At 42.1% G+C, this 26,989-nt stretch overlaps 1 protein-coding gene across 2 annotated transcripts; it reads right to left on the reverse strand.

Moving 5' to 3' along the window:
- Window positions 1-789: 789 nt before the first annotated feature.
- Window positions 790-26,621, reverse strand: LOC102308070 (mitochondrial intermediate peptidase). 2 transcript variants are annotated; one of them, XM_005927340.3, is made up of 20 exons: window positions 26,471-26,621; window positions 26,123-26,370; window positions 25,823-25,996; window positions 24,642-24,730; window positions 24,418-24,504; window positions 24,243-24,306; window positions 23,964-24,146; window positions 23,289-23,445; window positions 23,106-23,154; window positions 22,477-22,537; window positions 22,233-22,285; window positions 19,537-19,690; window positions 19,305-19,382; window positions 18,391-18,598; window positions 17,616-17,725; window positions 17,386-17,460; window positions 16,713-16,829; window positions 12,949-13,070; window positions 11,664-11,737; window positions 790-1,838 (listed from the first exon to the last, which is right to left on the reverse strand). In XM_005927340.3, exons 2-20 carry the CDS (start codon window positions 26,267-26,269, stop codon window positions 1,738-1,740), a joined length of 2,103 nt encoding a protein of 700 aa, XP_005927402.1. In that variant the 5' UTR covers window positions 26,270-26,370; window positions 26,471-26,621; the 3' UTR covers window positions 790-1,737. The 2 variants fall into 2 exon arrangements, with proteins under 2 accessions (XP_005927402.1, XP_042078505.1); XM_042222571.1 differs by lacking the exon at window positions 790-1,838 and adding an exon at window positions 9,915-11,578.
- Between the last annotated feature and the right edge of the window lie 368 nt (window positions 26,622-26,989).

Genomic DNA, 26,989 nt, shown 5'->3' on the forward strand with positions numbered 1-26,989 from the left:
GCGTTTGCTCATAGGGAGTCATATGATTGTTGGGTTTTTCTCTGTTGTATTATTGTAGGGCCTCAAGGTGACTGTTGTTGTAATTTGGGGCAGTATGAATAAAATTGAACTGAACTGAATGTTGCTAAAGAATCAGTAATAATAAGACCAGGCAACATTTTCCAGTTTATTATATAATTTTGGTGATCCCAATGCGAACTGTAGCCTCAGTGTCCTCTTCTTAGCTGATGAGTGTCACCTGGTGTGGTCTCCTGTAGTCCATATGCTTCAAAGTTCCCGTGTTGTTACAACCAAAGTATGCAGATGAGCACAGTTACTTGTTGCCTTCCTATCAACTCTGTCTCCTCTGACATTATCAAGGCATTTTCATCCAGAGAGCTGCCACTCACTGGATATCTTTCTTGTCAGACGAGTCTCTGTAAACCAGTTCAAAGTCACATAACTCACCTTTATTCCCCATCCTGATGCTCAGTTTGAACTTCAGCAGGATCCAGTCTGAATGGAGTGCTGCCATGAAACTGGCTGATCAGATTTTTTGTGTTAACCAGCAGATTAACAGGTAAGTGTATATTGCCATCTATTCTTCTAATTTAAAAATTTTTTTTATAAATATGACAGCTGATCACCACAGGAAAAAAATCACTAAAGAATGATTTCATCTAAACATCTTATGTTTCTTCCAAATCCATCTGTACAGGCAGCGTAGCACTCAGTGTGACAAGTCAACTTGTTTTGATGCCTAAAATTACACTAACATCAATACTGGGGCTGCACTTCAGTTACATTTAATCTCTGCTGATATAATTTGCTTCAGGTTTAATTGGAAATAGATCTGAAAGCAAAGCAATGTTGGAGAGACATCACACCCACATAACTGTCAAATCACAGTTTTGCAGCCTCTGTGAGGTTCGAGCCACCCAGCTCGCTCAGGCTCCGCCTGTCTGATGGCGTGTTTACACTTTCAACAGCGACGTGAATCTGCATCTCGGAGCTGGCACAAGGCAAGCAAAGGCAGCTGCAGTCAGAGCCCAGCTGATGACTACAGTGTGAAACTGTTGGAACAGATGCAAACAACCTCTGTGGAGCGTTTTTGTAAATATGCACAACTTCTTAAACTTCCAGAGACTGTGTGGCTTTGTGATTTATACTGTTGCAACAGCTTTTATGAATAATATGATAAGAACTGACCAAATCTTTCCTATTGTGCTGTAAAAAACTCACAAGCTGAAGCTCTTCTTTTTCACCCCTCCCCAAACTCCTGACAGACAAAACAGATGGAGCGGTATTAATTTAAAGCCTAAACAATGTCCACATGACAGGAAGAACGGATTAAGTATTCTTCCTCATGCTGATTTGATCAGGAAAAAACCAAACCAAAACAATGTTCTGCTGTTACACAAGCTCAGAACGATCTTTTGGGGGTATAAGCTGTGAAAATGATTGCATTTTGTTATTCATTCTTTCAAAAGTTTAAAGTGTTAAACTTTTTAAACTTTAAATGGTTAAAAAAAAAAAAAAGAAAAAGTTTTACAACAGTTTCAGGGTTCTTTAACTTTTTAACTGTGTGCAGCAAGAGAACATGTCAAATATATTAAATATACATTATGTTCATTTGCAGAAAGCATGAAGATCTTTAGAAACCGTGACTATGAAATATGACGGCATGTCTTTGATTTCTCCAGCGTTCTCTCAATCTTTGCCTCATAAAGTTCGTTTCCTTGTAGCCAAAACTGGCCTTCAACCCTCAGAGTCCATGATGAAGGTCTCAAAGTTTGGGTTGAGCTCAGACACGAGCGCGTCCACAAAGTCCCCGATGGTGGGCCGTCTCTGCAGCATTCCTGTCACACACACACACACACACACACACACACACACACACACACAGGCATTAGGGGGTGTTTGCAGGCTGCAAGGAGTGGCACCAGAATTAGTTTGCTGTTTTCAATCACTCCATCTCACTTCATTCATGCTTTCCTTAGTGCTGAAATATTTTTAATCTGATGTCAGAGGAGTGATCATAAAAAAGGAAAAGAAAAACCTTTTGTTTTTTGAGATCCTTTGAAGCAAGTGCTACATTTTTTCTCCCCAAATTAAGCTAAAATCATTTTAGGTTAATGGATTTCAGCTGCAGCACTTTTTAAAATTCCAGCTTCTCTTCCTCAACACTACAATGGATTTTTCCCAGTGCAATGTTGCTCACCATCATCTGCATTTTGAAGTGAAGATTTAAGGACATCGCCACATTTTACCACAAAAGCGCCTCAACACATCCTAAACTACTGCAGATGTAGTGCAGCACTTTTTACTCCTCACACAGTACTTACACTGAGAAAATGGGCTCAAACACTCACACCTTAACAGGCCTCAGCTGGTAATAACGTCCATCACAGAATATGCACTAAAGTAACCAAAATGTGCAGATTTCCTGTATATTTACAATGTTTTATATTCTCTGTCTCACTCACATAGATTACACAAGAATGTGTCCAGTGTCGTGGAGCAAATATGACGGTGGAGCTGAGAGTGAGCTCTGGGAATGTCTGTGTGTTTTCAGAGCTTGTCTGCCAGCTCATGCATTGAGGACTCCCTAGCTCGCTTTACAATTCAGCAGCACGCCCGCTTTGAAGTCAGTTCATTTCCCCTTGTGCAGCTGCCAATGTAAATAGGCACTCTCCCCCTCCCCGTCTTTCCTGCATAGGTCACCTCCATTGAGTGCACGAACACACACACAGGAACGTCTGCAGACACGCATGAATGGCGTCGCAAAGAGTTTCACACAGCGATCCTGAATGTAGACAGATATCAAGATGTGGACAGTCACACACACACACACACACACACACACACACACACACACACACACACACACACACACACACAAACAGGAGTCTGTGCTGTTTCCACCATGATTCTGACTCAGCAGGATTGCCATCTCTCCTTACCCACCAGTCGCACCCTGCCCCTTGGCTACAACGCGAGATACCATCACACAGGGGTCCCTAACACACTGTAACCGCAGGGCCCCGGGATCCCTGTGAACACGGCAGCCACATCACAGAGACGACTCCAACCATAAACTGATAGTCATGTTTATAGAGCCGAAGGGTGTTTTCTCCTTTGACCGCTGCTGACTGTGGCGTGTTTGAGGCAGAGACCAAAATGCATTATTAGATGCTCACAAAGAGTATGCTGAATTTATACCTCAGATCAAAGTGAGCGTTGTAATTTAAGCCCCAACTTTCTTTCATGGAGACTTTAGTTTTCCAATTAATGATGAGAAATATGAGTCGAAGACCACAGTCCTGTTAGCAGCTCTCAGTGGTCCGTCACGCAGGCTTCTCATAGCTGCGTAAATGCTTTTGAAAATCTCAAGTTTAACCCAGAAGAGTTTTCCTGCCTTAACCTAATCAAATCCCCCTTTACTTCTCAAATATGCAGCACAAAAATCAACAGAGAAACAGACACAGAGGTACGCACATGTCCTGACATGGCACTTGTTTACTTTGGTTGATTTTTTACAGCATGTGTGCAAACAGAGCTAAGGGCTGCTGAGCTGAACTCTCCATACATACATACATACATACTGCAGCATCACCGTCACTTTATCATAGATTTCATTTCCTTGCTGTGTTTAAAGGGGCCTGACCACTTACAAGTTTCTGTGGTGTTAAACAAGCAAAGTTTACTCTACAAGACTGATGAGAGATGCACAGGTGCTGGTGGTGTGTGTGTGTGTGTGTGTGTGTGTGTGTGTGTGTGTGTGTGTGTGTGTGTGTGTGTGTGTGTGTTGGGGGGGCTAAAGGTGGAAAAGGAAGTGCAATCTGTGAAGGAACTTAGTCAGGTAAACAACAGTTCCCATGCTAGCTGCTCAGCAGCAGCTCGTGGTGTTGGCACACAGTTCTTACGGTACATGACAACAAGCAAAACAATACACAGTGAGGACAGATTTTCTCAGCCACGACCCCTGGGAGAGTTGGAGAGGAATGCACAGATAACCTCAGAGTCATAACAACACTGTGGAGGAGTATCTGATCTCAGAAGCTGCCCTTATACATACACACAGGGAGGAGGGGCCGAGCCACAAAAGACCCCCCCCACAGGGAGGAATCACCACACTGTAAAAGAGATGAAGTTCACAGACAAGTATCAAAATGTCAACTGAATATGTTTTTTTTACTCAGCTCATGGTTTTCACTGAATGGAAGCACTGGGTAATTAAAAGGTACAGTCGGTAATTTTGGAGGTTATGTAATAGAAAAACTGAATATTGTACTCAGTGTGCAATTATGTCTTCCAACAAACAGATGGGTTCTCATAAACATAAAACTAATCCATTAAAAATACACTACATCCAGGTACCCATGGCTCACGACGACAGCAGCGCAGAGGAACAGACACGGTGCGAGTGGCTCTGCGTCACAAACGGTGGGGAGAACTGTACACTTACTCTTGGCTTAGCACCAAGGAAAAACCAGAGCCAAACTAAACATAGGCTGTGCTTTGTGCCCATTGTTGGTACAGCCCGAGGACAGAGCCTTTGCAGTGTGAGTCATCTCGTATTTAAGAGTTTCCATTTCCATTCATAATGGCACTGACACAGCTATTGAAGAGCGGGGCTTCTAATCATTACAGTCATCTCAGGGCTTGCATCATTAGCCAACTTGGCCAACGGAGTTTTGGGATGTTAAAAGACGAACTGGAGCCTCAATCGACCAACTGGCCACTGACTACCTGCTCAAGGGTACATCAAAAGTCCCCCTCCTCCACCCCACCCAATTTATCCAACTGATGTACAAACATTCGAAGACCCTCTTCTTTAGCGCAACTTCCACTGCCTCCTGTTTTCTTTAAACAGGACAGTGGTTCTCAGGGAGATGGAAAACACTGCAAATTGCTGGCGTACAATAGCCTAGAGCTGGGCGATATATCGAGTTTTTAAAACATATCGATATATTTTTATACGAGATATAAGATGTGACAATATCCTTTATATCGATATAGTCTATGTTACGTTATAATTATAGTTGTGGAGCCGCAAGTTTGCCTCTCTTTCGTCCACTTTTGTCTCTACGCAACGTTACTCCGCCTCTCCTTCACTGAAGACAACTCCCCCTCCTCCCCCATCGCTTCACGTGCAGGCAGCGACAAGATGGACAAGGCAAATCTCCGTTAACGAGTTACTGCGCATCGCCCCATGCGTGGGGCTGGACGGCGTCAACGTGCTAACTAGCTAAACATGCTAACGAGCTAACCGCACTAACAGCGCTAACCCTAAAATCCTTTCATTCTCTCAAAAGTTGATAGTGCGCCTTATGTATTACTTCTGGTTGTGCTTGATGGCCGCGAACCGATTTTATGTGGTACACGGCGCTCAGCAATCTGTCAAAAATGTTTGAGTACGACTTTGCTAAGCTACGGAGCTGCACCGCTTGATCGATTGTCGGCGCATTACGGCTACCGAGGAGCTTCGCGGAGTGATACGTACTGTGCATCAACGTAATATTACCATATTGTGTGTGTATAAGGACCATAAATGGCACCTGTAAGAGACGTGGTTATGAAGCGGATTTCAAACTCCAGGCTATCAGTCACACAGTAAAACTTGGGAACAGAGCAGCTGTGAAATCTGTCTGTCTTTGTTATTACGCTCAGCGTCTTTTAGTTTACATTTTGACTGCACAATTGTGAGCTCTTTGTTTAGCACAAAAACAACCTTGTTTTCTTTTATTTATGGAGCATTATTATTTAATGAATGCTCATAATTTATTTTTGAGTAATTTTTCATGTACATCTGTGCTGTATGTTAATAAAAGTGCCTGTGTGACATCTGGGACACAGCTTTGACTAAGAACTCTCTTTTTGTTCTTACTTTATGGCTTAAAAAAAAAATATCGAGATATATATCTTATATCGCCATCCAGCTAAAAAATATCGAGATATGAATTTTGGGTCATATCGCCCAGCCCTACAATAGCCCCTGGTTTTTCCGCTTATGTCACCAGCTATCAGCACAAAATGCCAAAAAAAACAAAACAAAAAAAACAAACCCAAAAAACCTTTCAAGGGCAAAATCTTTTCAGCTCCCTGAAATGACATCCTCAGATATAAAGACGTCCTGACGTGGGTCCAGCCTCATGGTAAAATCTTTAAATTACACTGGGATTTTACATTTCACATCAGTAAATAGATAAACAACAAAGAAAAGCCAGGCTATTTACTCAAAGGGTGGTGGGCGATGGGTATCAGTCCAACGAAGGCCACTATGGCTGGCTAGCAGCTCTGAGTCTGGGTAATGACAGCTCAGGGGACATGAATTTAGTACAAGTGCTCTAAAATTGCAGTCCAGCCTGCAGCTACTGCTGGATGAATTTATCAAAGATCTGAGATGCTGACTAAAAACAAATAAATAAATGAATAACAGAAGTTTGGATGGCATGGATAAAGTCTGTCTGATGACCTCCATGATTTGAGAAAGCAAAATAAATAAATACATTTAAAAAAAAGGGTGTCTCATCTTATTTATTTATTCTTGCAAAATAACACATTTAATTTGTCCCCTTCAAACAGGCCATGAATGGCATTCGTGGTTCCCTCACAGAACACACAACAGACACTTTAACATTACTGAAAAAACTGAAACTTTTTCATAAAAACATATTGACCTTAACTCCTTGTTATAGCTTGTATTTTTGGTACTTCACAATTTAATAGGCTTCTTTTGAAGGCCAGTTACAACTCTGAGGCAGCACTGTGCTACGTAGGAAATGTGCACAAACTGGAGCGTGCGATAACTAGCCCCGTCTCCTCTGCCGCCTCGTATTCCCCCGGAAGTGTTTGACACCGTTTTCACAAATCTTAAGGTACTTGCTGCTTCAGTAGCCGATTCTCATAACTATTCCAAACTTGTCACGGTGTGAAAAGTAGCTACGTCTGTCAGACCTGCAGGCAGGCCCGGGGGCTCGCCGCCTCTGTAATTACAGCTTTGAAGTTCAGGAAGCTTTTTCTACAAACCGCACTTAAGACAGGCCCAGAAAGCAAGCAAGACAAGGGTGATGACAAACACTGCACTGGGAGGCTCTTTGTTGAGTAAGCGCACGCACGCACGCACGCACACACACACACACACACACACACACACAAAAAAGGAACATCAACACAACACAACCTCTTCATAATTTTTCCAAAGCAACACTTACGTAAAAAGTTGCATCAAGCAGATTTATTCAGCTTAATGCATCGAGTCATTCTAAAAAAATTTTTAAGTGTGTTTATGCAGACAGACGGGTCTGCGGTGGGTCCACCACTTTAGTCCAAACTGAAATACCTCAGCCGCCATTGTTTGGATGGCCATGACACACTGCCATTTCTGGTCCTCCGAGCATGAATCCTGTGACCTGCTGCAGGTCACTTCTACTGTGTAGTATTTAAATAAATGTTTGATGGATAATACAAATGCTCATGGCTCCCATGCAATTTACTTTGCAGCTTTTGGATGGATTACCATAAAATTTATTGAACATATTTATGTCCCCGCTCAGGGTGAATCGTAATAACTTCGGTAACTCGTATATCTGCGGGTCAGGGCCCCCCAAGGAGGGTCGGGCAGAGAAAATAAAAAGCCAAAAAGCAGACAGATGTGATGAAAAGCAAAGTAAGTTACTCTCAGCACAGGCTCTTCCTGCACTTTATGGTTTGTCATAAAATGTCCTCCAAACAAAATCCATTGTCCACCCTTGCTGCGCAAAAACAGAATTTAATTTTCTTGAACTCGCACTTCAGTTAGCCATCACATCCCATCTGACACAGACTTAAAGTAAGAATTCAGGACAATTTTGGAAAGTCCCCCGAGTTAAACATTTACCTGATCAAACATTGAGTCTGACTCAAGTACGGGCTGTAAATTATGCCTTTTGCAGCTTAACATCTGGACTATGAGGTTTATCCAATCCTCTCCTCGACTTCAGACAGAACTATGCATCACTGTCTCACAAGTGCTGTGGGATTGTACAAAGCACCCCGCCTCGGGGTTTATTACTGATTGTACAAGCAGTCATAAGAACTATTCAGTCACGCTTCCCCCAGACAAAGAACGAACGAGGTCCCGAGTCCCTGCTACAGAGCCCGAGTAGATCCATTTTCTGTGCTCAGTGTTTGAGACTATGGGAACAGCCTGGGCCATGAAAGCCCTCTCTGTAGGAGGACCCAAGGTTCAGTTTAGCCAGTCGATCGGCTTTCACTCTCTCTCTCTCACTGCAGTGATGCTGCCGCAATGAATTTAATACCTGGGTTTACATTTCAACACCATCTTTTCCTGGGAAACATCCAGGAGCAGGCAGGGAGGCATCCAGATAAAGACTGGCCTCTGATTGGCCTTTCCAGGTCTGCTCCGGTTCCCCGTGTGCCCTTATGCCCCTTCTACCACCTCACCTAAGGGGGATAAGCAGGGAAATGATACACACCTCCATTTACAAGGCTCTTTGTTTGAAAGGATTATGTGTAATGGGTTGGATCTGGATTCTGTCTCCTTCCTCTAGTGTTCTGGTCTCTGCTGGCCTAATCCCCGCTAAGGACATAAAAAGAGCCATTCTAATTCACTTCAAATCAATTTTCCATTCCTCAATAAGATTTCAGGATGTCTGCTATGAACCCATCAACCCTTCAGCAAAGGCTGTGGAAACTTAAATATTTCAGCACATGTGCCGATGTTTTGTAGTTTTTCATCAAAATGGTGAGGTGGCTCAATGAGGGTTCTTTAAACTGCAGAGAGTTTCTGCTTTAGCTGAAGCATTTCTCCAGACAAGGAAAAAAATGTATTATTATAAAATTATTATAAATGCAGGTGCACACAATGGACAGGCTGCCAAAAAATGTGAGAGTGGATCTACCATCTAGCCCTCCCAAGGCTCTTTCATTTGATCTGCATCTTCTGTCAGACAATGCAATCGCTGGGTTAATCATTATTCCCAGAGGAGACGTTTTTTAGAGCCTTCCTTCCCCTGTGACTTGCAGCCAGAGCGATAAAAACCACCATTAAAACTCTGCCTCACGCAGGGCTTTGGACTATAACTAGAGTAGCATTCGCTACAAAGAAAACCATAAAAGCAAAAATTGTAAGTTAAGCAACAGTCAATTGGACAACAGATCTTACAGCAAGGATCTGATCCAATGGTGGTTTTCATTTCAGAGTGTGGGTGCAGCCCTGTTTGGAGCTGTCACAGGAACAATCCAGTGGAGGAGGGAGGGGGTGACCCTGAGGGAGAGATTTACAGTACGCTCCTAAACGTTACCCGATATCACTATCTTTCTATCTGTGTCTCTATCTTCTCACCTTCTCCACTTTTGTCCTGTCCAGACAGGCCACAGCAACTGCTGGAGGAGGGGTGTAGAAGGAAAGAAAGAAGCATGCGTTTGATTTGCAGTTCAAGTCCACCCTCTTCCAACACCCTGTTTGTGCTTTAATGTGAAAGGTTTCTTCCTTGATGAAGCTCAACTACCCAAACTCCTTGAAAGCACATTACACAGATTTTTTTCTGATATGGGGGAAATTTCATACACTCAAAAATGTGACTTCTGTGTGATTACTTCAAGTAATAAAAGGAAACTGCTCCTGGACATCATCACATAGGCCCAGTTCCACTCCTAAGCAAGGATCGTTTCTACTACAACTGCAGTTTGATGATTTTTTAGCCCAGCTTGTCACTAATTTTTATACCTCAAATATCAGCATATTTAAAATAAAAACGAGCGCTAACATGCTAATCATTAGCCATCTCGAATTGGGATTAGCATGCTAACGACGGCTAATCAGCACTAAAAAGACAGTAAATTGTAGGGTGGTGAAACTTTAAACCCTTTCATGCATTTTTATTCCTTACTAATTGTTAATAAATTAATAAAGCATATACTTAGCTTGCCTTGTGTCCGGCTATACTCTCAAAGACACTTATGTTCCAAGGAGTAACCTCCTGAGATTAAAAATGAAGTCAATGCAACAATGGCGAAAACTGCAGTTCCTCTAGGTGCCACTTGAGGCAGCATCCAAACGTAGGCTCCTTCCCACAGACTCCCGTATTAAATTAAACTTATTTCACCAGTCTTGAAAAGCATATTTAAAGACTGGTATAAAAATGTTTTTGCCTCTATGGATAATTTCCGTAGCAATTCCGCGTGGGATGATTTTTTAAATTTTAAATATTTGCTTGAATAAATCAGTTAGGGGCGTGACCACGCTGATTTAGAGGTCCTGTCTGCTAGCATCATCCATTTATAAAGGACCTCTCTGCTGTATGTGTGTGCTACTGGTGCTGTTGGGATCATTTTAATAGGTTATCTGACTAATATAATGACTTGCTCTGTGGTACACACCATCCCACAAGTGTGTGCTTCAGTTTTGGTGAGTGAAATTCTAGTTTTATTAACACGTTACTTGGCATTAATCAGAATATGAGTGTCTGTGGGTTTCACCCATAAATGCAGCTTGGTAAGGCCTTACTGTACGCTGCGACAGGGACACAGATAGCTGGAGACCCAACGGTTGAGTAGCCATTCCTGTTAATGCTGCGTTGGTCACATAATACGCTGCTGCAATTTCAACCACATCCATACGGATACATCAGCAGTAAAAACCGTAAGCAAAGACACTGCCAGTTTAGTTGGTGCACTCGCAACGTAACAGGAGTCCCATGTACCACTGTGAGAGGCCGCTGACATTTGACCTTATGTGGGGATTGGATAAAAGTAACCAGATCACCAAAATGATTACGTTTGCTGTGACACATTCGTCATAAATTGATCCATTTGGTGCCAATAATCAAACAAAAGGAATGTGAATGTCATGGTGTTACAACAAGAAAATTGAGTCACAGAAATCCTGAAGATTTACTGAGAACGATGAATCTATTGAATAGTTACTGGAATATTTGAGTTTGTTTGATCTGAAACAAAAAAGTCTGTGTTTTCAGCCCTGCAGAGTCAGCAGCGTTAAGCACTCAAACCTATAATCAAACATTTCGGTCTTTCCCTCCTTCATGATCGCCTGTGTACACAAAAAGCACTAGGAGCCATATCGTTATCTTTTTAATTATCTTCTTTAGTTAACCTTTAAAAGCAGATCAAATAAGGGCTGGACTAGCAAGGGGCACTGTGTAACTGCCGCAGAGTGAGCTCGCCGAGAGCAGGACAGGCTTTGGGCTGACAAAGCTCCTGTAAACAAAGATAAGAGACCTTGGGAGGTGTGTTAGTAAGCATGTACCACGGTGGAATCTAAAGCGCAGAGTGCAACAAACCATAACAGTGGTAGCTGTGACCACCTGAAACAACAGCAGCTGGATCAGCAGCTTCCATCTTTCTTTTAAGTGAGGACGCCTTTTCTGCTTCATATGAGAAAAGAAAAACAACAAATCCAAGCAGGAGTCACACTCTCGGCTGTCCAGCAAGTCAAAACAAATTTTGCGGCACAACCTGCAGTAATTAGACACACCCTTTTTATTAAAAAAAATTCATGGGGCAAGACGCCAATGGACTGACAACTCCATAATCTGGGAGGAAACCTGGAGATGAACTGTGGCGAAACCTCAAACTGTTGGCACAGAACGGCGCTTTACAGATGTTTGTGGGCAAACATGATATTCTATCAGTATTTGTGACAAAAAGATTGAACCTACCCTCCACCATCAGCATGGGCTCCTTAGCTCCTCCGTGGGCCAACATCTCCCGTCGGTACCGCTCACCCATTTCCCTGAGAAAGAAACCAAGATGGAAGACAGGCAGGGAAGAGAAAGAGATAAGGTTACAGACACCTGTATTCACCTGTCAACCCCTCCATCACTGCTGCTGCCACTGGGAGCCCAGGGCCAAGTCTGCTAAGTTGTCTGTAAACAACAGACAGGTGATAAAAACAACAGAGATCTGACAACTGCAGGTGTTACCGAGACGAGGTAAAGGAGGCCAGGGGGACAGACAGACAGAAAGGGAAACAAAAAGAAGTGAAACTGCTGCAGGGCTCAATGCGATGCTGATACGATTAACGGCTGGTTTTCCACAACAGAACCTTATTGCTTTGCTTGTCCAGGGGCAAATGCTTTAGATCAGGGGTGCCCAATCCCGGCCCTCGAGAGCCACACACCCGAATCAAATGAATGGCTCGTTATCAGGCCTTTGCCAAACATGATGGCATGCTGAAGAGGTAATCAAACCATTTGATTCAGCTGTGTTGGAGTAGGGATGCATCTAAAAGCTGCAGGATAGTAGCTCTCGAGGACTGGGATTGGGCAGCCCTACTTTAGATAGAGGAGGATCTGGTAATGTGGATGCTGGTGTGTGTCCGTGAATCACAGCAGATGCCACATTCACATTAAAGCCAGGGCTTTGATACAGATGATATGAACTATGTTTCTGCAACTCTTCACCACCTGTACTTCAGTTTCAGGGTAATGTAGTCATTGTTAGGAGGACTCCTCATTTCAGCCAATTTAGTATTTATTGCCCTTATAAATAATGAACCATGTGTCCAGTTAAATATCTGCCTCCCTACAAAAATAATTCCTCTATTCGGTTCTCTCTATTAAAAACATCTTTAACTCAGCGAAAGCTCTGATGGTAAAGTTCAACATTACATCCCTTTGAGATTATGGCCGTATAAGACAGTTTTCCCTATAATTCAGCTCGTATATGTATACATACACACACATATACATATACACACACACATATATATGCAGTGATTGGTTAGATTTATGACTGGGGTTTTGAGATATGAGATTTATGAGACTTATTTATATTTCTATATATTATTATAATTATATATATTAATTATATATATATATATATAATATATATATATATATTATATGTATATATATATATATACATATATACATACATACATACATACATACATACATACATATTCATTCTCTAATTTAACAGTATGTTAAGCTTTGGTCTCACCTGTTTAAAGGATCCTCTATGAAGCATTGTTTCCACACCATCGAGGCCACCGCACGTGACATGAGGTAGGAGTAGTACTTGGCCCCGTACCCAATCAGGTGGCTGAATCTCAGCTGCCATGCCTTAAGAAGAAAATGAACATTGAACAAAGAAAATAAACAACTATATCACTTTAAAGACAGCGAAGCCAATCCTCACAAAGCTAACTCTAAGCTAAACCCACACGGCTGCAACTTTCCTAACAGCATCTGTCGTGTGTCACCGTATCCAAGGTGACACGCGACTGTTGCGCCGGACAGATTACTTTAAAATCTGCTAATGAGTAAAAACAGCAGATTTTTTGTAGCTATTCACACACTCCATCAAATTTAAAAATGAAAAAATCATTCGTATTCAAAAACTAAATCATGAAGATTGGGCACCTTACACCAAAACAAATAAAAATGGGTAAAATAAAAAGGATAGAGTGAGGTTACCCTACGGCCTGGCAGCATGCACATCTCACAAGTGCTCTTTAAATGACCATAACTCCTCCGTCACCATTAGTGCCAAAATAAGAGACAAAATGTCAACTGTTTTAGTAAGAAGAGAAGACGAGCTTTACGCAGATATTCGGTATGTCACGGTAGAACAAAGCATCTACAAAGTACTGCTGTCTATCGCCGACAGAAAAATCATCTGTTTGTCTCGTTTAGGGAGACATTTTAAAGGGTTCCTGTATAAACACTGAGGTGATAAAAGGCCAAACACCAAACAGTTTGATGTCTTTAAAACAGTCATATTTGAAATAACCAAGGTGTAATCGAGCAATCTTGGACAACCTAGCTATAATCTAACTTTACATCTTTTCGTGTCTGCACTCAGTTCAGCTCATATTTCTAATCTCATTACTTCACCCTTTAATATCCAGCCCTTCATGTTGACACAACCTGCTCTGAAACATCCAGACAGTCAGACACATAAACACCTGCCAAAGTACTTCAGAGGCGTTTGTGGTAACGCCTGCTTCAGTCAGTGACTCAGGACCAGATTTTGCAATGACTACACCCTGACTACAGACCGACGAGGTGAAAACAACACGTCAGTAGATATTAACAGAAAGCAGACTCATAAATACGCCAAACATTCTCAATCTTTTGAGCTGCCTATGTCATCTTCACTGATGATATTACACACATAAACATCTTTGACAAACATTAAATCACATCCTGTCAGGTCCTTTTATAAAACGGACAAAACATGGAAATTCCTAACAGCTAGAAAGCCCCGTTCGCTCCTTTTCTCCCATGTTGTTGCCTGAAGGGGAGCTTCTCCATATCTATAAAGACGAGCTCCTTTATGATCTCTGAAAACGGCGACACTGGGAAATTCAGCTGGCAAACATTCAAACATTCAGCCTGCTAGAAAAGGCAGCAGCTGCTGTTGTTAACAAAACATAACAGACTGCAGACACCTCCTTGCACATCCACATGGGGGGGAAGCAGACTTCATACACGTTAAAGATTTGAACTCCAATTAAAGTGAAATAATCATGAAACTGAGGGATGTGCTTGCAGACTGGTGCCCAAGAAGCTTCCAAAGGATCGTCTGACATCAAGGTACATGTTCTCCAGCAAAAAGCCAAATAACTCATTAGTGTGGATAAAAAAAATCTTAAATTCTTTATGCTGGGAAACATCTATTAAACTCACGTTTGTGAGAAGATATTTAAAAACCTACTGATGCTATACATCACCTTTAACATAAAAAGGTTCATCTTTTTTTCAGAAATTTGAATAATAAAGGGATATAAATGTAAAAAAATAAGACAAAGAGCACTGTAGGTTGTAAGCTCTAAAACAACTGCTTTTTGAGAGGTGCTGTGTCTGCTGACCTAAGCGCGGTCGCTCAACAGCATGAAAAACACTCCTGTGTTGACTTGACAAGACTCCTCAGGGCTGTAGTGACTTTAATAAGAGTCGATAGCACTCCTGAGAGGAGTCACGGCTCAGGAAAGTGTGGGTTAGAGAAGCAGGAACACAAATACAGGAGCTCGGATCAGCTCTTTCAAGTGCTATGAAATAGAAAATGTAGGCCGCGCTAACAAATGCGATAACACATCCAGAAAATTACAAAAAGCCTGCTTTAATTTGTTTTAATTCGGAGGCTCTTTGATTCCTCTGTGCTTCCTGACTGCTGATGTTCTGCTACTGAAAAACTGTTTGGTAATATGTCGCAGCCTCTGACAGGATGCTTTAAGTACTCATCACAAAGTGCCTTGATTATCAGGCTTCCAAGCTTCTCTTTGTTTTCAATCCCTTCGTCTCACATCAAATGATTATCGTCAGCTTTTCTGAGACAGTGCGAGCGGGTCACATGTCAGCAAGATATCCTTTTCATCCTCACATACAAAAGGAAACTGAGTAAGCCCTTGCTTTTTACTCTGCTCCTCTTCAGTGTCAGTTAAAAGACATTTTTAGGCCTTTCCAAACTCGACTTGTGAGAAGAACGTGAGCCGTCGCATACACACCGACTCATCCTCTGGGGAAATAAAAGGGACAGCATTGCAAGTGTTAAAGGCACGGATTAGCAGTTAGAGAAATGTCAACAAAAGCGAGCAGGACACCTCGCTTTCTGCCTCTTATTCCCAAATATTATCTTCAGCTCAAGAGTGAGCATGTGGTCTGTGTTACTCGCAGCTGATCCTCTCACTCTGTACGCAGCGGGAACTGATAGCCCTCCTCTATAAACTATACACATGTCAGCATCACCCTAATGTTTATAATCTGTGGCTCTCCGTAACCCATTAGCCACTCCAAACTTCTCTTTACTGCGGAAACTTTTTCCTGAGCTGCGTTTCCATGAAGGCAGTCAGACAGGGATGGATTCAGAGGGTAAACCACACAAAAAAGAACATTTTAAGGATCTAAACAAATCTGTTTTCACTTGCTCCGATCCAATCGTGATCTAATACTCGACGTTTAAGTACTGCAATCACCCTCAGTTCAAATGAGGAAAGCGATCTCGCTTGTGGTTGTGGCTGTGCACACGGAGGCAAAGTGCCTGTTAGAGCTTCCTGTATGGCTTGAAAGCTTGAAGAGAAATGACTGCGACAGTGGGAAACTATATAACATAAACCGCAATCTCCGGAGAGGGAGCTACAAAGCGAGGCACGTACAGAGGAGTGGGAGGACTCCTGTGAGGAGAAACGCTGGCTGGGACACGGTCGTCCGGGCAGAATATACAGCAGTCCTGTAATCTTTATTCCTGATGGCAACCCCACATAATTACAGCCCTGAGTAAATGCTGTATGAAGGCCATTTCTGGCTAAATTATGACTGTTTTTGATTCCCTTCTGTCTCCTGGCCTCATCCTCCTCAGCCCACAGCTGCTAAAGTGGGGGAATAAAGCACTTTTTTCATTAAAGAGGAGGGAGGAAGAGGCTCAAATATTTCCCCCTGGGAGGGTTCATTTAAAGTATCCCCCTGCTTTGTTATTTTAGCAGCCCTTCAAAAAACAGCTTTAATCCTTTAAACACTGCTGTGCCTGGGTGAGAGATAAAAAACCAGTGAGAGAAAGAGGAAGGACAGCGAATAAGAAAGGAGAAGTGAGTAGAAAGTTAAAGACTAAAAGGTTTCTGTGATCTCATTAAATGGGTATCGAAAGAAGAGCACAGAACCCTAAATTATCAACAACTTCCAAGCTTGTATTTTATCCTGTAGTCATGACGTCAGAGACCATAAGTCACGGGGGGAGAAAGGAAAAAAAAGGTGGTCAGGCTGTACCGTGTTGGGCGCATAAGGCAAGCCGTAGAATTTCTGCTGCATGTCCTTCAGGATTTCTGTGGTAGAGCGGTTCTGTGGTTCGCTGTGGTAGATCTGATCCAAGACTGCATAGAAAATCTACACAGCAAGAAAAAAAAAAAAGCAAAAACAATCACCAACGTGCAAACTCTTAAACTGCAGAAATAGAGTTAAATGGTGACTAATGTCACACCATTGGACATGAATGCCCATTAAACTTTTAACATGTTTTGTGGTTGTCTTGTTTGAATCAGTTTTAGCTTTGTAAAGAAAAACAGATAAGCACGGAGCACAAAAACAAGAGCTTTCCTAATAAAATTTAAAAAAAAAAGGTGATAAAGGCTAAAACAGAATGGGAACCAATCAAAAAGATAAAAACAAAACCAAACCTTTCATAGCCACCAGATGCTGTTTATGAGCAGAGGAGGACTGTTCTTTATCACATCAGCTCCTCAGGGTTTTTTTTAAATGTTTTTTATGACTTTTGCACCACGGGTGTTAGTATGAGATTTTCAGTTGTTGTTTTTTTTCTTAGGGGTGGGCGTAACACTAAAATAGTGCCACACAAGCATCATAAATTAGCTGACATGTGTTATGGATGGTTCCTGCTGTTGCGTGCTCTGTGACAACGTACATGCAAAGACATTAATCTTACCTGCAACTGGGTGTCTGCAGCTCCACACACCTTTTTGGACTCACACAAGCGAGCCACCATACTCTCGGGTAGCGGCTAAAGAGACGATAAAACTGATTAAAGCTACAAAGCTCATCCTGCAAATTTTAATGGCAATGCCATGACCGTAATACTTCATCAGAACATATTTCTGTACTTTATCGATTCAAATCTGTCCTCAGTTTAAATCGTTTTGAGTGTTTAAGGTTTACCTGTCCAGTTTCATAGTGTCGTGCAAACTGGCTGATGACTCGGTAGTCGGTGGCAAAGTATTCCATGAGGATGGAGGGGACTTCAGCAAAATCAGTTGCACATCTGGTTCCTAGAGAAGGGATGAGAGACTTTAAAACAAAGCAGGATATAGGTGACTTTATTCTTGGCTGCTTAAGTGCTTTGGCTTTTATGTTTAGAGTGTTAAAAACGAAAAAGTGAGCCAGAATGAGAAACCAAAGTCTTTACAGCCCCAACCAAAAGTCAGAATCAATACAAGTCCTTGTGCTCTTGTGACACTCAGCAATATCAATAAGTAAGCAAAAGCACATATGGCAGGAATAGATGTGTAGAACAGAGGTGAAAAAGAGCAACTGTCATGAGATTTACACAACACAAACTTTACCAACATGTCTAAACATTGTGCCCAGTAAAGAAACAACCTCCAGTGCAGTTAATAGATACTGTTGTCAGGCTCAAATAAAGGCTTTGGGATCTTAAATTACTACTGAAGGTATCTGCAAACCAAACCATATCAAATGACAGCGTTAGCAGCCAGCTATCATCTGCCCTCTCCTCGGGGCTTACTTTCCTTGTTCAATTCACCACAGTGTAATGTATAACCCCTTCCTACAGCTCTGTATCAATCTATGTAATTCTACCTTGTGACATTTGGAAATGCAAAGCCATAATGTTCCAATATTATTACTTCTCTAAATCCTCAAGCAAACCAGGGTCCACTGAAGAGCCCTACTCATTGTAAGGGTCACTCCGCACCTGTCACGTGCTGGTAGCGAGTGCGTCCCAGCATTGAGTGCATAGCGTGGCCCATCTCGTGGAAAAGGTTCTCCATCATGCCGGGAGTGAGCAAGGTGGGGGCGCCCTTGGTAGGGTGAGGCAGACTCAGCATCAGCACCACGACTGGCAACTGGTACTGACCAGTTTCCTGGCACTGGCGCCCACCGCGGATGGTGAAGTGACAGTCCTGGGAGGAGAATGAGGAGTGAGGCTAAAGTGCTACTATAGAAAATAATACTGATAAATACTAATGACGTTACCAAAACATAATTAAATACAAACTCAGAAAATGTTGGGACACTTTTAAAAATGTGAAAAAACAAAACAGAATGTAGAGATTTGCAAATCTCATGAACAAATTTTACTCACAATAGAAATAAAAAATTTACACAGAGAAAATGTTTAATTTTAAGAGCATCCAGTATTGAATTTCATCCTTCTGCACAAAGAATTCTCTGAATGTTTTGATATTATGTCGATTAAGAGACATTGATGTTGAACATTATTCTGAAGTTCTCCCATAATTTGTAGACAGTTTTTTGCAGATTGGTGAACCTCTGCTCATCTTTACTTCTGTGAAACTCTGACCTGTTGTCAATTAATCTAACTGGTTGCAAAATGTTCCTCCAGCTGTTTCCCTTTAGTAGCATTTAGTTTTCCATCCTTTCGCTGCCCCAGGCCCAACTTTACTTGAAATGTTGCCTTTTCATGAATTAGTCTAAGTTTAAACATCTATGTTAAAATATGGTTTCGATGTTCGAGTGTGAATAAAATGTGGCTTTTCTGTTTTTAATCCACATTTTACAAAACTCGTTTGGGAATGGTTAACCACATTTCAAAGAAGGAAGAGATACTTTAAAATCTCGAGTACGTCGATGAGTGTGTGCTCATACCTGATGAGGTTTATCTTGCCGGTGGAAAAAGTCACAGTAGATGTATCCCAGCAATCCCTCCGTCTCATGGACCACAGCCTGGAGAAATGCACGCACAGTGATGTAATCACCCAATAACTGCACACAGACACAGCATCTGAAACTTGGATCTTTAAAAATGGTCCGAGGATTAGCGCTTGGCACAGACTATTCCACACAAGCGAACCTTTTTTCCTCACTAATAATGAGTTACCAGTTTGCGGACGTCCTCGCTCCAGACCTCTCCAGCTCTGGGTTGTTCAGACATGAGGGAGACGCCGTACAGCTGAGAGAAGAGATTGTTCAAACCCTCCATACAGGAACCAAGAGACAAGTAGGGACTGTACAGACTGGGCTCTATGTTGTACCTGCCGTGACAAATCAGAACATATCAATGAAAGAAGGAGATGTGACCTTCAGCACCGTGATCCAACAAAGTACATAAAAACAACAAATAGGAATCATGTGCATCTTCTAAAACAGGAAGATCAGCAGTGGGACTTCAAAATTTATATTTTTTACACTGTCAAAATAGCCCAAAAGGCCCTTTTTTTAAATTAATGAACCAGAACTTGAAGCCCAGATGAAACGCTTGCCCACTTTTGAACCAGCACATATTTCTGTATACGTTTAGCTGCAGGTTGCTCACTTGACTAGCTAAGAAAAAAAGAAAACGGATCCTGACTATCACTCATATGTGAGCTCAGCTGGCAGGGCAAAGCCACCACAGTGCCAGGGCTCAGGTTTGGCCACCCATGCTTAAAATGGCTCCTTTCATTCATGCTGCTTATAAGGCATCAAAGATAAAGACCACCGAGCCAAAACGGTTGTTTAGCTAGAACACCACATCCATATATTATCAGTGATGAATAACAGGCCACTGCTGAACACAGCTACTAGCTGTGTTTACCACACACAAGCTCTAGTCCCTGTTTCAGCAGGGTCTGAACACACACCGGTTCGAGCTGGTACTGCTGGAAAAGCACCGATAAAAAGAAAATGAGTGACTGAGAGAAACAAAAAAACCTGTGATTGTGACGAAAGAGCCTCAGTGGGAGGAATTAACATAATGTGAGCATGTAAGAGTGGCTGTTCCTTTCCTCGCCGTCATACACCGAAAAGGGCTTTTCTTTTTTTAAATGCCACATCAATTTTTAGGCAGCATGGTGGCTCCCTGTCATTGCGTGGTTTCTCTCCGGGTACTCCAGCTTCCTCCCTCAGTCCAAAGACATGCGCCTAGTGCCGTTAGGTTAACCTGTCATTCTAAATTGTCCATAAGTGTGAACGTGAGTGCGAATGGTTGTCTGTCTCTCTGTGTTAGCCTTGGGTCAGGCGGGCAACCTATCCATGGTGTGCCCTGCCTCTCGCCCTATGGTAACTGGGATAGCCTCTAACCCCACCCCATGACCCTGACAAGGATAAACGGAAGAGGACGGATGGACCAGTCCCAGAGGACTGGCAGCATGAGGAAGGAGAGCACAGACCCCACTCCTCCTCAGAAAATCTGTAAAGACACATCAAGTCCAAGTTTCAAGAAAACTTAGTAGCTGCTTAAGTTCAAAGAACACCTGACAGATCACTAATGTCTGCAATAAAGAGTTACCTAATGCCTCCCCAGACTCAACATATAATTAGCCTTTGCTCTGTAAAGTGCAGCTCATTAACCCTTTAAAGCCTGAAATGTGAAATTGTTTTTATTTCACATTTATGATTTCATTGAACCATCTTAAAAATGTGTTTCCATTGACGACTTTTAATTTGTATCGCATTTGTATATCTGGCTTTTTTTTTTTTAAATTGTATAAAAATGTATTTATTTAGTGTTTAAAACACTAAATGTTAAGGAAAGTGAAAAGAAAAACTATCCATCCATCCATTTGCTTCCGCTTGTCCTTTTCAGGGTCGCGGGGGGCCTGGAGCCTATCCCAGCTGTCATAGGGCGAGAGGCAGGGTACACCCTGGACAGGTCGCCAGTCTGTCGCAGGGCCAACACACAGGGACAGACAACCATTCGCACTCACATTCACACCTAGTGACAATTTGGATTATCCAATTAACCTATCCCCACAAGCTGCATGTCTTTGGACGGTGGGAGGAAGCCGGAGTACCCGGAGAGAACCCACGCAGACACGGGGAGAACATGCAAACTCCACACAGAAATTGAACTCAGGACCTGCTTGCTGTGCGGCAACAGTGCTAACCACCGTGCTGCCTGAAAAGAAAAACTAATAATAGTGAAACTTATGGCTTCTTGAATTTGCTGAATGCCAAAGACGACCACAGTTTATTTAAGTTCCACGCCATGGGTGACATCCAGGACGGTTTGCCAGCACATGCTTTCTATCACGCATCGACGCCTGTTTTTTTAATACAATTTTTAATACAATTCCAAGTCTTTATTTTTAGTCCAACTTCATTTGTTTTCATTTAGTTACATCTGCCTTGCTGATACTGGGTACTGCATTGAGATCTGATGACTGTGGGGGTCCCTTGAGTACAGTAAAGTTATCGCCATGTTCAACTTTAGCGTTTTTGAGAGCAGACCATCTGACACCCACAATGTTGTTAAATCCTCCTTCTTTCCCACTCTGATGCTCATCATGACCGTGTCTACATGCCTGATTGCAGTGAGTAGCTGCCATGTGATTGGCTGATTAGATCATCAAGTCATAAGAAGCCATTGGGTTACAAAAAAAAAGAAAAAAAAAAGGAGGTCGATTAGACTGAAAATCAGACCTGAAGTTTACTCCCATGCGTCTCTCCTAACACCTTTTGTAAAAAGCAACACTTGATGAAGAAGTGGGACGTAATAAGAGCTGCCGCTGTGAAGCAATATGGAATTACAAACATGTGAATGACTATCAAGTGACAGCAAGCTGAAAAATATGTTTCATAAAAGCTAAATCTCACCTTTCAGCACGCAAGACACCGCTGAGGTATGGATGATCCCAGGGCATGAGCTCCTGTCAGAAAACACAGAACTCATCGTAACTCTAAATCAGAATCAACTTACAGGAGTTAAAATATAATATTGTGTAATCAGTATTAATTGCTTTAAGGCATAACAGCATAGAGAGAAATGTGTAACGGTGAGTGTAATGTTGTGTAGTTGGCAAAAATATTCTTGCACATTAAAAAAATAAAAATCACCCACAGAATGTCGAGGGCTGAGTTTCTTCTTCATGTCTCTCATCATCTTAAAGTCTTTTGCTGTTCTGAAAGAGAAGCACCAAACAAGTTATTAGCGTGATGACTCGAGGCGTTCATTCCTGCTTTTTACCCACCTATCTCTACTCAGGGTCAACGGGGGCCAGAGCCAATCCCAGCATGCATTTGGCTGAAGGCAGGGAAACACCCTGGACAGGCTGCCAGGCTAACAGGCTCACATTCATACCTGTGGGTAATTTAGACTCTCCCAGTCCACCTGAATTGCATATTTTTGGACTGTTTGAAGAAATCTAAGCACACAGAGAATGCATCCCACACAAAAAGAGGAACACAAAGGTTTTCTAAAAATGCATCATTGTGCAAATGATCAAACTCATATTCGCATGTATGACAAAACAAATTAAAGGGTCACTCGTTTCAGTAATTGTGGATCTTTGGGAAACATCTTAAATAGCCTAATAACTCATGGTTAACCTCGAGGGGAAGCACCGATTTAATGAAGCCTTTACACCAAAGGCAACAAAAACATAAATCAGCTCGTGCTGATGATTCAACCTGCCAAACTGAAATAGCTGATCAGTGGATTTTTATTATGAAAAACATGGAAAGCTGTACCTGTCTGACAGCTTGTCTGTTAACAGCTGAAGAAAGCTCATCACTGTCTCTGCAAAGAGGGATAAAAACAAAAATGCAGCGTGTAAACCTCCCGAGAATAGTTCTCAAAGGCACAAAATATTGACAGTGCTGAATAATGAAAATGTCCCGACTGTGAGAAAAACCCCAGAGAGGTGTAGTAACCTGGGGTTTTGGCCATTGTCCCCTTTAGGGCTCTGTGTCCGAAGGACTCGTAGCCCACCAGTGTGGCCAGTTTGTATCTGCATTTCAGCAGCTCTTCCAAACACCCCATCAGCTCTGCGTTGGGATAGAGATAAATCCTGTAGGCGATTTCTCGCACCTACACAAGTGGAAGAGGAAGAAGGAAAATTCATGACAAAATCTAGAATTGTTAAAATAGCATAACAACTAGGCTGCTGATCTTTGCAGGGTCAGAGGTAGACGGCTAGATAAAACACTAACTCTGTTTTCAAGCAGAAGATGTTAAAATTTATTCTTTTTTTTTTCTTTCCTTTGTTCTCTTTCATCTCAAGCTTAAAGAAAATAGTTTAGCATGCTTAAATTCTACAATGGTACAACACAACTGTCAGAAAGTCATTTTAAGATTACTCAAAGTTTGCAGATCTAATTTTTTAAAACCATTTCATACTGCTACCCAGTATAAAATTAGATTAAATATGATAAAAACAAACAAACAAAAAAACAACAACAGCTGCTTGACTAAAGATTTGAGCTCTCACAGGTTTAGTGTTTCTCATAACCGGCACCCAAAGCCTATGTTGTGCGCTGAGACGTGGCAGAGGCGCCACCTTCTGGGCAGAAGAGAGAAACGTTTGCTGAGCCACAGTAAATGCCTACCAAGTCATTGGGGGAATCTGCATGCAGTCCCCCGATTTGAATGAAGCTTCCTTCTGTTGCAAAGTTCAGATGTAGGTGCTCGGGAATCGCAGACCTGGCGATCCTGTTCGGCATGTGGGAGCCGACCAGGAACTCGTTGTTTAGATCCAGCAACTTCACATGAAGAGCAACCGCCTCTTTCCTCTGCAGGGTGAAAAAGCACCAAGCACAATCACCGTTATGTTGCCTTCAGGTATTGTTTCCTACATCGCGTGTTTAACTCCATTAATAAAAACGCACCAGTGCGTCATCTAGATGAATTCCACTGATTTCAAAGTCGAACATGAACAGGTCTGCCACTCGCCTGCAGAGGCAAACATGTACAAAAGCCACAACAGGCCAAAATAAACAATCAGATAATCTCATAATGAGATGAAGGATAAATCAGGTCAGATACAAAACCAGGTAAGATTACCTTGTATCAGGATCCAGCTGAGCCTCGATGTCCGGGTTGTCCAGCAAATTCTTCAGGCTCTTGCATAACTCAACATTAGTGTTCAGTCTGAAACATAAAAACCATCAACATCTGTCACAGGCACAAACTGAAGCATAAATGACCCGTATCGTACCGTTGGAGACAGCGTATAAAAATATGTTCTTGGTGTTGTGCAGCTATGAACGACATAGGTCGCTTCTTACTTCTCCACGACTGTGCCGATCTCGATACACGTCTTCTCAGCAGCCTCGCGGAAAGCTGGATCGGGGTGAGCTACTTTTATAAAGTCTGCCTGTTCACAGGGAGAATGATTATTGTTGACAAGATTGTCAAGAAAACAAGCAATCTCTGCTCATACTGAATTTTAGGAGGTTGAGATTAAAACAATGGTCTTTTGTTGGACTTTGCATTTTCAGTGGGAGAAATGTTTTGTCACTCATTCAAGTGACTTCTTTAGTCTTCACATAAAAGGTCCACAGCCAGAAGCATAGATACACTGGGTTCCCCACTTTCACCCACCGTGGCTAATCTGTATATAGAGGAAATGGAAAACAGGGCTCTCTTATCCTACCCTGGAATGCCACAGAGTCAGGTACAGGTATGTGGATGACACCTCGGTGAAAATCAAATCTCACGACATAACACAATTCACTGATCACATTAACGCGGTGGACCAACACATCAAATTCAACAAGAAGGATATGAAAAAGATTTCCATCAGTAATGAGGAACATTTAAAAGTTGATGTGTTGATCGTAAACCAACACATATGGATCAGTATTTAAGGTTTGACTGGAGCACAAACAGAGCGAACACCATCCCCACAGACACAGCAGCCAGGGACACAACTGCTGCTTAAGCAAAAACCACTTCTAATCCCTTGTGTCAAGAGTACTGGAACAGCTGAGACGCGCCGTCTCAAAATATCACGACTCTTTGGCTTTCAAAACACACAAAAAGCTACGCCTAAGATTGGTCCACCCCAAGGATCAGGTCCCCTGGCACAAACAGAGCAACACAGTGTACGCTTGCCGTGACTTTGGGGAAACCAAACAACCTCTGGCTAAGCGTCAGGCTAGGACTCCGCAGTCAATTTACACATAGAGGCCAGTGGCCACTCTTTCAATGATGAGGATGTACACATTTACGTGAAAAGAAAAAGACCATGGGTACATCTTTTCACCACCCTACAATGTTGTGATTGCAGCCATTCCGCAAACTCTCTATGAATGGTACTCATCATGCTCATGTAATCACAAACATGAAAGCGACCTCACAGCCCATTGTTAGTCAGTAGGGCTGGTCTTGGCTATGTGGGGAATAATATGACCTTATTTACACTTTTGCTACAAAGGTTTAGCACACTTTTGTGCGTTGAACTCACCAGATCGGCCACTTTACACAGTTCATCTGAGAGCTGGTCAAAGCACTGGACTGTCTGAACTCCAGGAGAAGAAGAACAGGCTTTCTCCACCAGACGCTCCGTGTTCTTCAGAGCTGTCTCTGTGGCCACCTGAAAGCCTGCAGGACAGCTCAGCTCTGGCACTCCAAACAAACCCTGCAACCACACACAAACGCACAGTTATCACCACCAACTAAAGCAAGACTTACCTTTATAGTGTAAATGTTATTCTGCCAGTTTTGTAAGTTTTTTTTTTATTATGATCATTTTTAAAGTACACACCACATTTTTCTGTAACAGGTCCAGTTTCCTGTGAGGTCTGGCATTGAAAGCAGCTCCAACGGGAGACCATGTAGTGAGATTTCTCCGTACATACGTCAACAGGCTCCTGTGCTTTACCAAGTAAAACATCCTCCTGCACGCTGACATGTTGTACAAACCTGTCTGTTGTGTCTGTTGATTCTGAGGCTAAGAGTGCTGACAGTGATTGGCAGAGGACATGCTCGATTTTAGTTTGTACGTCAGCCTAGCTGCAAAAGCCGGAAATGTAAACAAAGCTAGGTCAGTTTATTTTAGACCTTTCTTTTTCAGGATAATTAAAACGGACTTTCTTTGACGTATAAAGCTTACCTGTTCCATTGAAGTGCTCACATGTTAGCTCACTGGAAAATGAAAGCGAATCTCCTTAACTGTTGCTACTTGTATTTTCGCTAAAAAACAAAAAACAAAAAAAAACATCGGGCTTCCGGTACCATTATTAAAAAAATAAAAACGACACACTCTTTGTTTTTATAAGTTCAAATTAACTGCATTTAAACAAAATATCGTTATCTGAAATTTCATTTCATTGTTGCCGAAAGTGCGATGAGCTACCGAAAATTAGTTCGCGATGTCGTCAGACTCACGCGACTGCGCAGTACGATTGAGAATTGAGGGGTTTTGAGTCTCTTCAAAATAAAATAAAAACAAAAGATTTGTTTTTTTTATTCATTATTCCATCTTTTTTCACCCACTCACCCATATTCTTATAAACAATACAAATAAGGCAGCACGGTTGCGTGGCGGTTAGGAGGGTATGTCTTGGCTCACAGGTCTAGAGTTTAAATCTTACTCTTTTTTTTTAAAGTTTTTCTGTGAATTAACAAAATC

Source organism: Haplochromis burtoni, unplaced genomic scaffold, assembly GCF_018398535.1.
Source record: "Haplochromis burtoni strain Fernald_Lab_line unplaced genomic scaffold, NCSU_Asbu1 Contig_88, whole genome shotgun sequence".
NCBI lineage: Eukaryota > Metazoa > Chordata > Actinopteri > Cichliformes > Cichlidae > Haplochromis > Haplochromis burtoni.

Excerpts from the sequence above, each read along its gene's own strand:
- LOC102308070 (XM_005927340.3), bottom strand. The coding sequence starts at position 26,269 with ATGTCAGCGTGCAGGAGGATGTTTTACTTGGTAAAGCACAGGAGCCTG. Across the intron at positions 25,997-26,122 it reads ACCTGTTACAGAAAAATGTG|GGTTTGTTTGGAGTGCCAGA; the intron begins GTGTGTACTTTA and ends GTGTGGTTGCAG. Across the intron at positions 17,726-18,390 it reads TCGCTACCAGCACGTGACAG|GAACCAGATGTGCAACTGAT; the intron begins GTGCGGAGTGAC and ends TCCCTTCTCTAG.